The sequence below is a fragment of the Platichthys flesus genome, chromosome 1 (assembly GCF_949316205.1).
Source record: "Platichthys flesus chromosome 1, fPlaFle2.1, whole genome shotgun sequence".
Classification (NCBI taxonomy): domain Eukaryota; kingdom Metazoa; phylum Chordata; class Actinopteri; order Pleuronectiformes; family Pleuronectidae; genus Platichthys; species Platichthys flesus.
In genome coordinates, this window is record NC_084945.1 from 24,561,461 (window position 1) to 24,574,148 (window position 12,688).

Here is a 12,688-nt window from a genome sequence, read left to right on the forward strand (position 1 = left end):
ATTTAGGAAAATATACAATGTAATTAATCAAATGGTGGATTCAAATAGCAAACTTTCTTGATTACATAATATACCATGTCTGGCCAACTGATACTGTTACTTCCGGTTTCTTTTTTTTCAAAGTAAAACTTTACAAACTGATAGAAAACCTTTGACCTGGTTTCACAAACAAAACACTGGCACAGGTTGAAGATCATTTAAGAACAAGGAATTTGCTGAGCAAATTTGTGTTTTACTATCAACAGTATCCAAGATGCATTTTAAACCATCCTTTCATGGGATTCTTTGAATTGGAGACAGTTGAAAAAGCCACTGTGTGTTCTGTAGTATTCACAAAGTTTGAATTGAAAATGAAAGTAAAGGAAAATCCAGAGGAGTTTCCATCTGTCATTAAAAAGAGACAGAAAACGAGATGATGAGGAAAGATAAACAAACCCAGTAGTACAAACCGTATTGAAACTTCAAAACACTTTTGCCCGGATCAAAGTAAAATTGTTCCTGCCATGGCTAGTATATAATTTTCATATGGAACATCAGTTATTACAGTACTCGCCTTAGAATGTGAGTTAAAATTTAGTTTATATTTATATTGTTGTCTGAAGCTATTTATGATTATTCATATTTTTAAATGGTGCCAACTCATGACTGTCAATGCAAAACACTTTCTCTTTGTTGTTTTTTATTATTCTAGAAATGTTCTATTTTTGATATCAGAAGGTTTGAACGTTCCAATTTTTTATTTTTATTTTAATTATGTAAGTGAAATATCAGAAATTTTAAACATTTTGACACTTCCTACCCTAAGTTGATTCTGTTCTGTTATGCCTTTTATTTTGAAAGCTCGTAGCGGAAGCCTTGTGTGTTGAGCCCCTTTCTCTGTCTCTCTGTCTCTCTCTCTCTCTCTCCAGTAGAGCTGCCTCCAGTCTGCTAACCAGCGTCATTCAGAGAAAATGAGCGACAAAGGTATGACAGACGAGGCGGTGGCTGAAGCTTGTAAAGATGGAGACTCGATCACTAAGGTAAGAGACTGTCTGTCCCAGATCTGGACTCAACTTCTGCGAGACTCTGTCAAGCTAGGCCAGCGACTCGGCTATGCGTCAATTATCGGACAGTTACATGGGTGTTAAGGTCCTCCGCTCAGCCGCTCATAAGTTCCGCGGTGACAAGTTTTTATCTTTATGCGGAACATGTCTGTCAACGCTTCTGGTGGGTTTAACGATAATATAGACGTTTCAGGTTTAATAAGAAGTGGTTTCATAACAAGCTGCTGCATGCTAGCTGCTCTCACTGTTCGACTCGCGTGGATACAGCGCTGTGCTGAGCAGTGTCGGTATTTAGGCGCGGTCACACCTGGAAATAGCTCAGGTGAAGCAGAAGAAGCGAGGAGCTGAAGACAACATGTCCACTTCACCGACTCACACAGCCTCTGGCTCAATAGTGTGCAGCTTTCAGAAACATGTCTCCTCCACGTCTGTCCCTTTAAAGTCCTGATAAAACCTCCCTTACTGTGCCAGGGGCGGATCTAGGCTGATTCATAATTTGGGGCCACAATTTGCCCAGAGGGGCCAGTTACAGATCCACCATACATGCAGCATTCCTAATTCAGTGTGATGCACCTTTCAGTCATGGCTATTTTACTGTCAGTTTTTTTTTCAAGCACTTTGTCTGTCGTAAAAACTTAATTTATATTTTATTATACGAGATGTATTATAATAATTAATAACAGCATTATATGTATTCAAAAAGAGCTTACTCACAGGAGAGGGGCACTTCAGGGACCAATCAGATTTCAACTTAGGCCGATTCCCCCTGGACCCGCCCCTTATAGTCAGCACTATTCATAGACAGTAGAACCACAAGGATATACTGCCATCTAGACGTGTAGCATTAGATTAATATTCAAACTGTGGAAAACACAACTTTCACCAATTTTTAAGATTACATTTTTTATTGTATTTGAACGTTAACTGTTGCAATCATCCTGTAAATCCTGTTATTTTTTATGTTGAGGATCACACACTGTTTAACCGTTTCTCTGTTACATATATTGAGGGAGATACTTTGCCACTCAGTGTCACAGAGGCCCAAATTGTTCGAAACTGTAATAGTTCATCCCAAAAGTGTGATGATTTGCCACAGAATGACCCACAAACCACTTCTTGTTATTACTGTCTCTTAATCATTAGCTATCAGACTGCCTGCACACGACCTGGAGATTCCGTAGGCCATTGTTCACCAAACTTGACTCTAGATCCACTGGCTACGGTTTCTGTGAATATTCGTTCACATCTGTTGAAGTGCAGGCTGAAGACTTTGTGGAATTTGTTAGCACGTCTGTGTGCTGCAGAAGTTCAGTCAGATCTTCAGGTCAAAGTTCATATTTGTTCTCTTTTGACCTGAGAAAAGTAAGTTTCTAAAGCACTATTTACAGAAACCACTCAAACTGGTTTGGAGGTTTTGTATATTTTGCAGAAGTAATGGATTTAGCCAGTTGAGTGAGTTCCTATGGACATGTAGACAACTTGACAGTGTTTGGAGGAAGGGGAAGGGGAAGAGTTGCTCGCCACAGAGATAACACTCGACTGGGAAACACACACCAGAAGTTTAGTTCTCATACACTTTAGAACTGGTTTCATCTAATTGTCAACATGCTAGCTGCGTTATATCAAATTGGTATAGTTTTGACACCTCTCAACAATGAAAACACTTGGTGCTTGTTATCTGCAACTTAAAAGCAACGACCAATTGTGAAAGTAAGGTGAAGCTGTTTGTGGATTGCTTTGAGTAAAATGTGTCCCAACTACAGTGTGGTATAAATTTCATAACGACTTCAGACCGTTAGCTTGTAAAACGTAGTTGCTTCCCGACAATAAGGAAGTTACTGATCTGAACAGACCTGATCTAATGAGTCTGTAACACTGGCTGCTCTGTAGCTCAAACACATGAGGCGATCATGTGCACTCGGTTGACCTGAGGTGCTGTTTAGCTAAGATCCCTTTTTAAGAGCAAGTGAAATCCAGGAATACACAACACTTGCTGCACTTTCTTACACTAGAATATCATACAGTGATTACTATCCCAATACAACTACTTTTTAGGGGAGGGGTATGGAGCTGGAACTGTTACTAAATTGGTACCAGTTTCTCATCGGTCAGTATTCAAATCTTGATAAGCCTGTTAGTTATGTTACGTTCAGGGTTTCCGCTATGCAGGCAGCCAGGGTTAAGTCCTTACTGCCCCGGCTTCAGGATTAGGGAAGACACACATCAGACCTAACTGCCTTGCATCCTCCCTCTCCACTCCCCAGCCTTAACTGAATAAGTGTCAAATCCATATTGATACCATCGAAACTACAGAGATGTATCAATAATAGTATTGAAAAGGTATCGATAAGCAGCATCAGTTTTAATATTGATAAAATCCCATCCCTACACCACTATCACCAGTGTATTTCCAATACTCACACATGTCATTATATTCGGTTTACACTGTGGCAGCAGGGCCTAGATTATTCATGCACAATCTAATTGCTCAAAAAGTTGATGGGTAAATGTGCAACAACAATGTTGCTGATTACCCACACTTGTTTCCTTATTGGGATGTGGCTAACCAGCAATGCCCACAAATGACTCAACCATGTTTCTATTGCACTGGGGAGCAGCACATCTTAATTCACTGCTTACATTTTACATTCTACTACGAAGCCTTGTCCATTAGTGCTCGTGTTCAGGCCTTTTACTGTCACCACTAGCATCATATTTGAGTTTGTCTTGTGTTTGAAAGAACAAATAAGATATCACCTTGTTATTTAAGTGATTAACTATCAGCATTCATTTTATTACAATATAACTGTATGTGTGTGTAAAGTTCTGTCCTTGCATTTCTGTCGTAGGATTTCATGATGCAGCAAACTATGCTGCGAGTCAAAGATCCAATTAAATCCTTGGATTTCTACACCAGAATCCTCGGCATGACGTGAGTAATAGAGTGGAACTCAGTTTTGTTGAAGTTTAAATCGATCTGTTCTGGTTATTGGTACAAAATAAGATTTTACAGAATACATTTTTCACACAGTTGACCTGTGTGTGTGTGTTTGTGCCCGTGTGTGGTTGAGGCACTTTCTCAGTCATAGCCAGGACTAAAGTGAGGTTTTTCTCTCTGGTGTGTAAATTCTTGCAGGCTCCTGCAAAAGTTTGACTTCCCCCCCATGCGTTTCTCGCTCTTCTTCTTGGGCTACGAGGACAAGAAGGATATTCCTACAGACATGAAGGAGCAGACGGCCTGGACCTTTTCCAGAAGAGCCACTATTGAGCTGACACAGTGAGGATCACCATCCTAGATTTAGATACATTTACATAAAAAACTTGTTGCATGTAGACAAAGCTTTTTTTTTTTTTTTTTTCAGTTATAGTTAGAGTTGCAAGTAATTAACGCTGTATAATAATTTATTCACTTCTTCTCTTAATGTCTCTCTCACCTCTTTCTCCTGTCTGTCAGTAACTGGGGCTCTGAGTCTGACGAGAGTCTGTCTTATCACAATGGGAACTCTGATCCACGTGGCTTTGGTAAGATTGTTTGCTTCTTGTACACTTAGGATCAATAGAGCTATACAAAGGGGGCGGGGGGGGGGGGGGGGGGGTTAATGGAATGTCAGGTTGAGTGAGTTAAAGATATTTTCAAATTAGATGAAATCCAGACATCATCATGTGTAGTGCAATACTACACTTCCATAGTCTCAGATCATTTACAGAATATTGGGGCAATAGCATACACAGAACAGCATTGAGTCTCAAATGTAATTTTCCATGAAAACATGCAATGTATTGCAACAGTAAAGTAATATTACTAAACACACTTCTTGTAAGTGTATATGTGTGTACTAGTAGCACAAACATCTGCCAATTAGATGGATTATGCAAAAACTACTTTTGTGGAGGGTTGGGCAAGATAAGGCGTTCAACATTTTCCTTGATTTCTCAAAGAATAATCACAGAATCTAGAGAATTTAGATGTTGTTTCATAAAGGAAGTGTTGTGCCTTGGTTAAGGTATGCGCTCTATTAAGGTTCATTCTAATTTTAAATCTCTTAAAAATTCATCCACATACCAATTCAGCTGCCAGTTATCCTTTTTTTAAACTGTTGACTTGTATGTTTAACATTTGACAGGACACATTGGAATCGCAGTTCCTGACGTTGCTGCGGCCTGTAAGTTGTTTGAAGAACAAGGAGTCACGTTTGTCAAGAAGCCAGATGATGGTAAGATGTGAAGCATTGCTGAACATTAGGTTAATAGATGAAATGGATGAATTTTTTTATTTCACCTGTGCTACGATGAGGATGCATCATGATGGAAATCTTACAAATATTCACAAATAATCTTCCTTCCTTGATTTTCTTCATAGGTAAAATGAAAGGCTTGGCCTTCATTCAGGACCCTGACGGCTACTGGATTGAGATCCTGAGTCCAAACAACATGGTGTCCATTACCTCATAAAAACTGACAACATGCTACCTGCTGCAGTGCGTAAGGGCCAGTCCGGCTGTGAATTCCCCAGGAGAGCAGAACACTGGCGTTTAGTGATTAAGAAGCTACCTACGGCGCAGAGCTGAGGGGAAACGGAGCAGGATCTGCTGCACAAAGATTATCAGTGTGCCTTTGCATGGGCTGGACTATTAATGTGAGTTGATGAGCAAATGGATTAGTTATTTTTATGAATCGCTACTACTTAGTGTAGCTGTTGGGTCTATCTGCCATCAGTTTGTATGTGTTTTCGAAATAAATAAAGCAGTATTACTGGCAATACGTGTGAAAGCCACTGTTCGAATGAAATCGATTATTTTTTTCTTTAGTTTAAAGACAATAAGAAATTTTAGTTTTGCCAACACAGTCATAGCCAAGTTATTACTGCGGCAACAAATCCGATCACAATTCAGATCATATCAGCAAAAGTGAGGTGACTTAGCTCCTGTCTCACAGTTTAGTCATAAAAGAGGTGATGTACATTTAGAGTTTTTAACCTATTTAGAATTCATTTCAAAGTCAGATCCTTTAATGATTTCCTCCTTCAACTCAGTTTTGCAGTTTATACAGAGTACAGTAGGTTGACTTTATGAAGTCACTGCTGCAGTCAAGACCAGACCACCAACTGGGAAAAGTGACCAACGAGATGGCCAGCTGGTTTGACGTTGATTCATTTTACACTGATTCTTTAAGAAATATGCAATGATGTACAAGAAACAAGAACAAGAACTTTGAGGTAGTTGAAATGAGATATGAGTTAACAAAATAAAGCAGGACATTGTATAATAACAGGAAAACGTAACTAAAGTCAGGAAGTGATGTAACATTTTGAAAGTCTATTTTGCAGGAGGAAGGAGAGACTACCATCAGACATTGTATATGTCATAATTGTGTTTCATTAGTGTATTTAACATTTTGACAAAGAATGGTTGTGAATAAGCCAGTCTGCCATGTTGCACTGCCATGTCTCTACAGAAGCCCAGAAGGCACAAACCAAACACTGACTCCAGAGGGGACGGGGAGATCCAACATACTGAAGCAGTCTCTCAATCAACAGTAACAACCCTAAAACTAAGACCTAGCTTGATGATGTGAAGTGGTGTGGGATCATGGGACTTCTTGTCTTCCCCGCCGTTGCTGATGAAAATCAACCTGACAAATCGTGTTCAGGGCGTAATGTAGTGAAATCTAATTCACAAAGTAAAAAACAGCAGCAGTGTGTTTGTCTTTGACATACGTTGTTTGAAATGGAGGCAGACAAAGCCGTGGGTAGAGAGGATATGATGGAATTAACGGGCGACCCAAATGAAACGTTCCTTTGCCTTGAATAAAATGAACACTGGGTGTGAACATTGTTGAAAATATTTAGGATGGATTGTGATAGATCATTTAAGATCCTCCATGTCTCTACGGAGGCCGCCTTTTTAAGACATCTGAAGCTACCACACATTCTCTGTTATGTTTGGAAGGGGAGGTTGAGGTGAGGGGTATTCAGCAGCAACATGTAACTTCACCACTAGATGTCACTAAATTCTGCTCACTGAACCTTAATTCCATGGGTCAAATAACGACAGTACATGACACCGTCAAGCCACCTTTAATTAATAATAGTTTCCCCCAGAAATCTTCATCTTTTGTTTAGCAATTGATAAAATTTTAATGAAAATTCAAAGGAGGATTAATTGTCCCTTGACATCCACATTGCACATGGATCAGACACACAACAATAACATGCTTGTATGTGTATGTGACTCTTTTCATGTTTACCTCTGATGGTAAATATCCAGTTTGTATTCCAGGCTGTATAACCAGCGTTACCTGCTCTGAGGCAGAACAAGAAATATTTTAATATTTTTTAGTTTTAATCTCTAAACAATTATCTTGATGTCTTTTTACTTTCTAACAGAAAAGTAACAGCAGCTTGGGTCTTTAATGTGTAACAATAGGGGGCAGCAGAGGGCTGCTAATGCCAGTATTGAGCCAGCTACAGAGAGATGTATTTGTATGCAAGTTCTATTAGTAACATTAGGTTGTTTAAGCCTAGAATTTGGAATGGGTTTATTTAAAATTTTGATGCACAAAAACTGCAATCTCAGCTCCACTTTATTTTATTTCCAACATTTCCACCAACAACTGGACCTTCTGTGAATCATAAACTCAGAGCGTACATGACACGTATCCATAAACACAAAACCGTTCGGAAAGTTATTTTTAATAAATACTGGAAAGTCAGGATAAATGTGATTGAGGTTATTTTTTTATACCACAAGAAATAAAATAAATCCTTGGATACAGTGAACAACAATCCTTGAAAGAAAAATATGAATTTCTGCTGAAGAATACATGATATGATCAGAACTTCTAAAACAGCTGTTGGATGGATTTTGAGGTGATTTTTGTTTTTAAAGTGCTGCTACATAGATGAATGACAAGCCATCAAAGTGATGAAGGAAAAACAAATCTCAATTTAATGACATTTGGGAAAACTGAAATGATTTGACTGAAAGCTGCAAAACAGCTACTAACTGGGCCTAGTGGGGAGACTGTCTTTTTGAACATCATCGACAGGGTTTTCAAGGAGGATTTTTCAATTTAACGAAATATATTCTTGAGGTTCCCTTGAATCTGCCATCTAAACTACATGTGTAACGTGGATCATAGTCGGTAAAGACGTTTGCCGTTTATAATTTGACAGCTTCCTCTCAATTGCTTCAGTAATCCATCAGACCTGAAGGCCTATTATGCCATGTAAGCACTGGCCTTCTCCCTGAACCTCACCATCACTACATCTGAGCATTATGGATGTTAATCAGTTAGGGTAATGGAGGACTCATTGATTCCTCTTGCCTTGGTTCAACGCTAATGCAATATGTGCCCGATTCATTACATTGCATCACACAGAGCCATATTACCATCTATTCTTCTTTCCAGGTCAACTGATTCTCAAATCATCCCTGATGGCGAGGAAGACTCGCATGAGGCAGAGGGGGCTCCACAGTGTGAGATGGTCAGGTTCACTCATAACCACATTGACAAATAGCCCTCTGTAAAAGAGATGGAAATCTGAAGAAAGGGATGACACTAAAAGCTAGACTATTGAATTTGCAAGTGGGGATCGCGCACCCATCCATTTAAGATGTCCAGTGTACACAGTAACCACATTGTGGAAGCCCCCCCCCCTCCGATTGCAGCTGCACATTCATCTGCAGCGAGGGGCAGGTGGGGGTCACTGAGAGAGAGATAGTTGTAGTAAAGTCCCGGCTTTGAGTGAGTGGCAGAGAGAATGAGAGGAAAACACAGAGGGGGAGTAGAACGAGATATACAGAAAGCACAAAGGGATAGTTGGAGTTTGTGCCACTCCTCAGCTAGAGTTGGCTTGATTTCCCAAGAGGCCACATTAGTTTTTATTGGAAGTTTTTTTTTTGTAGGGAGGGGGGGACTGTGGGTGAGTGTCAAAAGCCAGCAGGAGAAGGGGGGGCTCAGAGGGAGGAAAATACATGATTTGTCAGCAAATTGCGTTGACTGACAATCCACATACACCACAAAGCACAGCCGACCAATAAAGAGCATTCCAGGCCGCAGAAGGCCTAATAATCACATTACGATGGGTGAGGCGAGGTGAACTTGTGGAAAAGGAGCAATTCTAGATATCATAATGTTGATTCCTTGTGCTTGAGTTTGATGGTTACATATATTGCCTGTGTCTTTCTTTTATTTCCTCTGCTTCAACAGATGAGCATCAAAAAAGGGGGTCTCTGAAGATCTGCTTCCTCCGAGCATCAGTGACTCTAAGAATGGCAATATCTGTCCACTGGTCAGTCAGCCCACCACTTTGGTCCAGCCTGAAATATCTAGACTTGATTGACGGCCATACATTTTGACACAGTCATTCATGGTTTCCAGACAAAGTATCCCACTGGCTTTGGTAATCCCCTAACTTTCCCCTGAAGGCCCACCATGGGGTTTACATTTGTTCTTTTTAGATTGAAATGTTTCCATACTGGATGGATTGCCATGAAATTTACATTCATGTTCCCCTCAGAATTTATGACCCATTAAGTTTTCAGATCAGGCAGCGTGACATCCCACCAGCCTAAGGTCTACCTGTGCATTCACATACTCCTCAGAGGGTCCTATTCCCAGGCTTGTGACTTTTGTTGTTCTGACTTTTGTCATTTGTCTGTGCTCTGGATAGATGAGGCTGTTTTAGAGAGTATAGAGGAACTACCCCTATGTGGTGGGTGAGTGTTTACGTAGTTGGATAATTATCACTGATGCATTCATGTGTAAGCAGCTTTTTGAGCTGTGCATTGCAGACAGATTGTGGAAAAAAGATGGATGTTGTCAACAAAATGTGTTGTATTCATGTATTTAGACAATTAAAACAAAGCTTGGAGAAAATGGATCAGATGTGACAGACATATATAAATTACTATTATAATAAGAAATCAGAGGTTTGTACAGTTTCCATCTAGTCTTCATCGATCCACGCTGTAAATTCATAATTTGGCACTTTAACCCTGTACAGACTTTGGAGAACGCCGTTATTGTAAAGTTGTCTTGTATTGTATGCCACTGTACATGTCAATGTAAATACACTTGTGCTATTTTATGATATTACACAGAGTGTGATATTGGTTTGTGTTTTCTAATCGCCTTAACTGCTGCATCCAGTAATTATGAAGGAAGAGAAGGAAACATAACCAATCCTGAAAACAGACTGATATTCATACTTTCAGACAGTGCAGCTCCAAGTTGAGTTAATCTGATCATGTTGTCCACTTCATTTGTTTACTTAAGCATTAACTAGAAGCTTTCTTTAAGATGATATGCTTAAACTCTTTATATAAAACTTCTATCCACTTTATAAATCTGTAATTATCTGTTCTGTTATTACGATTTCTTGTTGTATATACGTGCAAGGGATAAATCTGAATAATATTTCCATACATTTTCTGTCTTTCCCATTTAACATCTCAGTGGATGGAGAGCCAGAATCAAAAGACAGAAGGTGAATCGATTCATACATGTGTGTTTGAGGCAAACCACAACGATTAAAAGAAAACCACAGAGAGACAAACAAAGAAACATAATACAACTCAAAAAGAGACAAAACAGAACAGCGTCTCTGAATCTGTGGCTCTGGTTCTTGTGTAGGTGTGGGGTGCATTCTTCCACACGTCTGTTTCCATAATCCCAAGTGTCTCATAATCCGTCCACAGTCATGAGCCTGGCATCTTGCTTAAGGGATATCTTGTCTCTTCCTGTAAGAGTAGTGTTTAATCACCCACAGGAATCTCTCCTCCTCACTACTTTAAAAAAAAAAATTTTTTTTCTTACTTAACCTAAGTCCTATTGTGCAGTTGATTACTTGGAGTAGCCACACTGCCATTGCTGGTTTGTGGTGTGTGTTTATGCTTCAATGATGATGCTTGAATAAATAGCTGGATGGGCCAGAGAGAACAGATTAGTTTCACCATATTCAATTTGCAGTTGTTTTAAGTGGGGTTGGGTATGGCGTAACATTTGCAGCAATCTAGACACCACACTACACACACTACACAAAGATATGTGTGGGAGGTGGCACCATTTCTAGTTACAATGTGCATTATATTAATTTACCATCTACTATGAGAAATGAATGTGGGTTGAGAAAGAACCATTATTGAATAATAAAGAAAAATTCAAAAATTTTAAGGACTGCAAAGCAGCACTGAGCGGGCCCGAGCACATGCATTTTGAAGCGTTGCATCGCTTTGCTTTTTATCTCCATCTTGTTGTGATGACACTCATCTCAATTTGAAGTTGATCTGATGAAAGCCCTGGTACAAGTGTATCAAAGTAAAAATGTGGAATATGGCCAAAATGGCCAGTAAATGCAAAATGGCAGGCTTCCTGTTGCGTTTTTCCACCTAAAGACCTTTTCGTTTGTATGGTCATGACAAACCTGTGAATCGATTTTTGTGAAGATCGGTCACTAGAACACGGTCCGGGGGTCTGGGGGGGGGGGGGGGGGCACCATTGAGCCATTTTGCGTACAATACGTACATTTTAGCTGGATGGGCCAGAGAGAACAGATTAGTTTTAAGTTTCACCATATTCAATTTGCAGTTGTTTTAAGTAGGGTTGGGTATGGCGAGGAGGTTGGTCATCTATTAATCCAAAGGTCGGTGGTTCGATCCCTGTGTGACCCAATGCTTGACACCGAGCCCCAAGTTGCTGTGCGAGTGTTACACAATGCACTATATGAATGTACATGTATGTTTGAATGATGACCTGTAATGTAAAACACTTTACAGATCAGAAGAGTGCAGCTCATTTACATGTGGTAAAACTTTAATAAGAAGGATCACAGCATTGTGAAGTTTGAAATTTGTTTATTCGATGCGAATTATGTGTAATCAACCGATCTATTATATGATCAAATTAATAAATATATATTCAATTTTATTATATTATATATATTTTGTATTACTTATATTTTATGTAGTTTAGTATGTTCTTATAGTTTTATATTTTCTACAGTTTGCTTATATATGTATGTATGTATATCAGAGGAAAACTGACTTAAAACTGACGGTTAGGTGACGACTGACTTCAACGTTCTGTTTTTCCTTTAATCTGAGCAATCTCATATCAAACAATACAACAGAACTTTGAAGTCTGTCGTTCGTTAAGCGTCAGTTTTCACTCAGTTTTCGCTCGGTTCTCTTCTGACTACTTGGCTGGCTCGACCTGAACTCGTTTCTTGCACCGGAACTTGTTTCTTTGGATTTGCCTTGAAGACAACTACGATTTATTTGAATCAACACGATCCCAAAACAAAAGAAAAGCGTCAAATTAACTTCCAAGCAAGCTCCTCTTGTGCTGGGAGAGAAGAGGAGGATGTTCCGGTGGCCCCGTGACACGGAGCCGGTTGTGTACTTGGAGGCTTCCTGCTCCTCAAAGAAGCCATGATGGAACCAGCTGATCAGAGGGACGGGAAGAGGCGATGCACTCCATCCGAGCCCGTGGTCTTTCTGCCGCAGGTGGACATCACCTCTGGTGCTCCCTCCATCCAGATGATCGAGACGACAAAGGACGTCAGCTGCGTCACTGCAAACTTTCAAGCCTTTGCTGGTTAAACACTGCCAGGCAGAGTTCAGGAAGAACTTGGACAAGGAAGG

The 12,688-nt window shown here is 39.8% G+C and overlaps 1 protein-coding gene across 1 annotated transcript; it reads left to right on the forward strand.

Annotated features, from left to right (window-relative positions):
- The first annotated feature begins 867 nt into the window (after positions 1-867).
- Positions 868-5,817, forward strand: glo1 (glyoxalase 1). Its single transcript, XM_062389793.1, has 6 exons — positions 868-1,019; positions 3,893-3,975; positions 4,180-4,320; positions 4,498-4,565; positions 5,168-5,257; positions 5,404-5,817. Exons 1-6 carry the CDS (start codon positions 951-953, stop codon positions 5,493-5,495), a joined length of 543 nt encoding a protein of 180 aa, XP_062245777.1. The 5' UTR covers positions 868-950; the 3' UTR covers positions 5,496-5,817.
- The last annotated feature ends 6,871 nt before the right edge of the window (positions 5,818-12,688 follow it).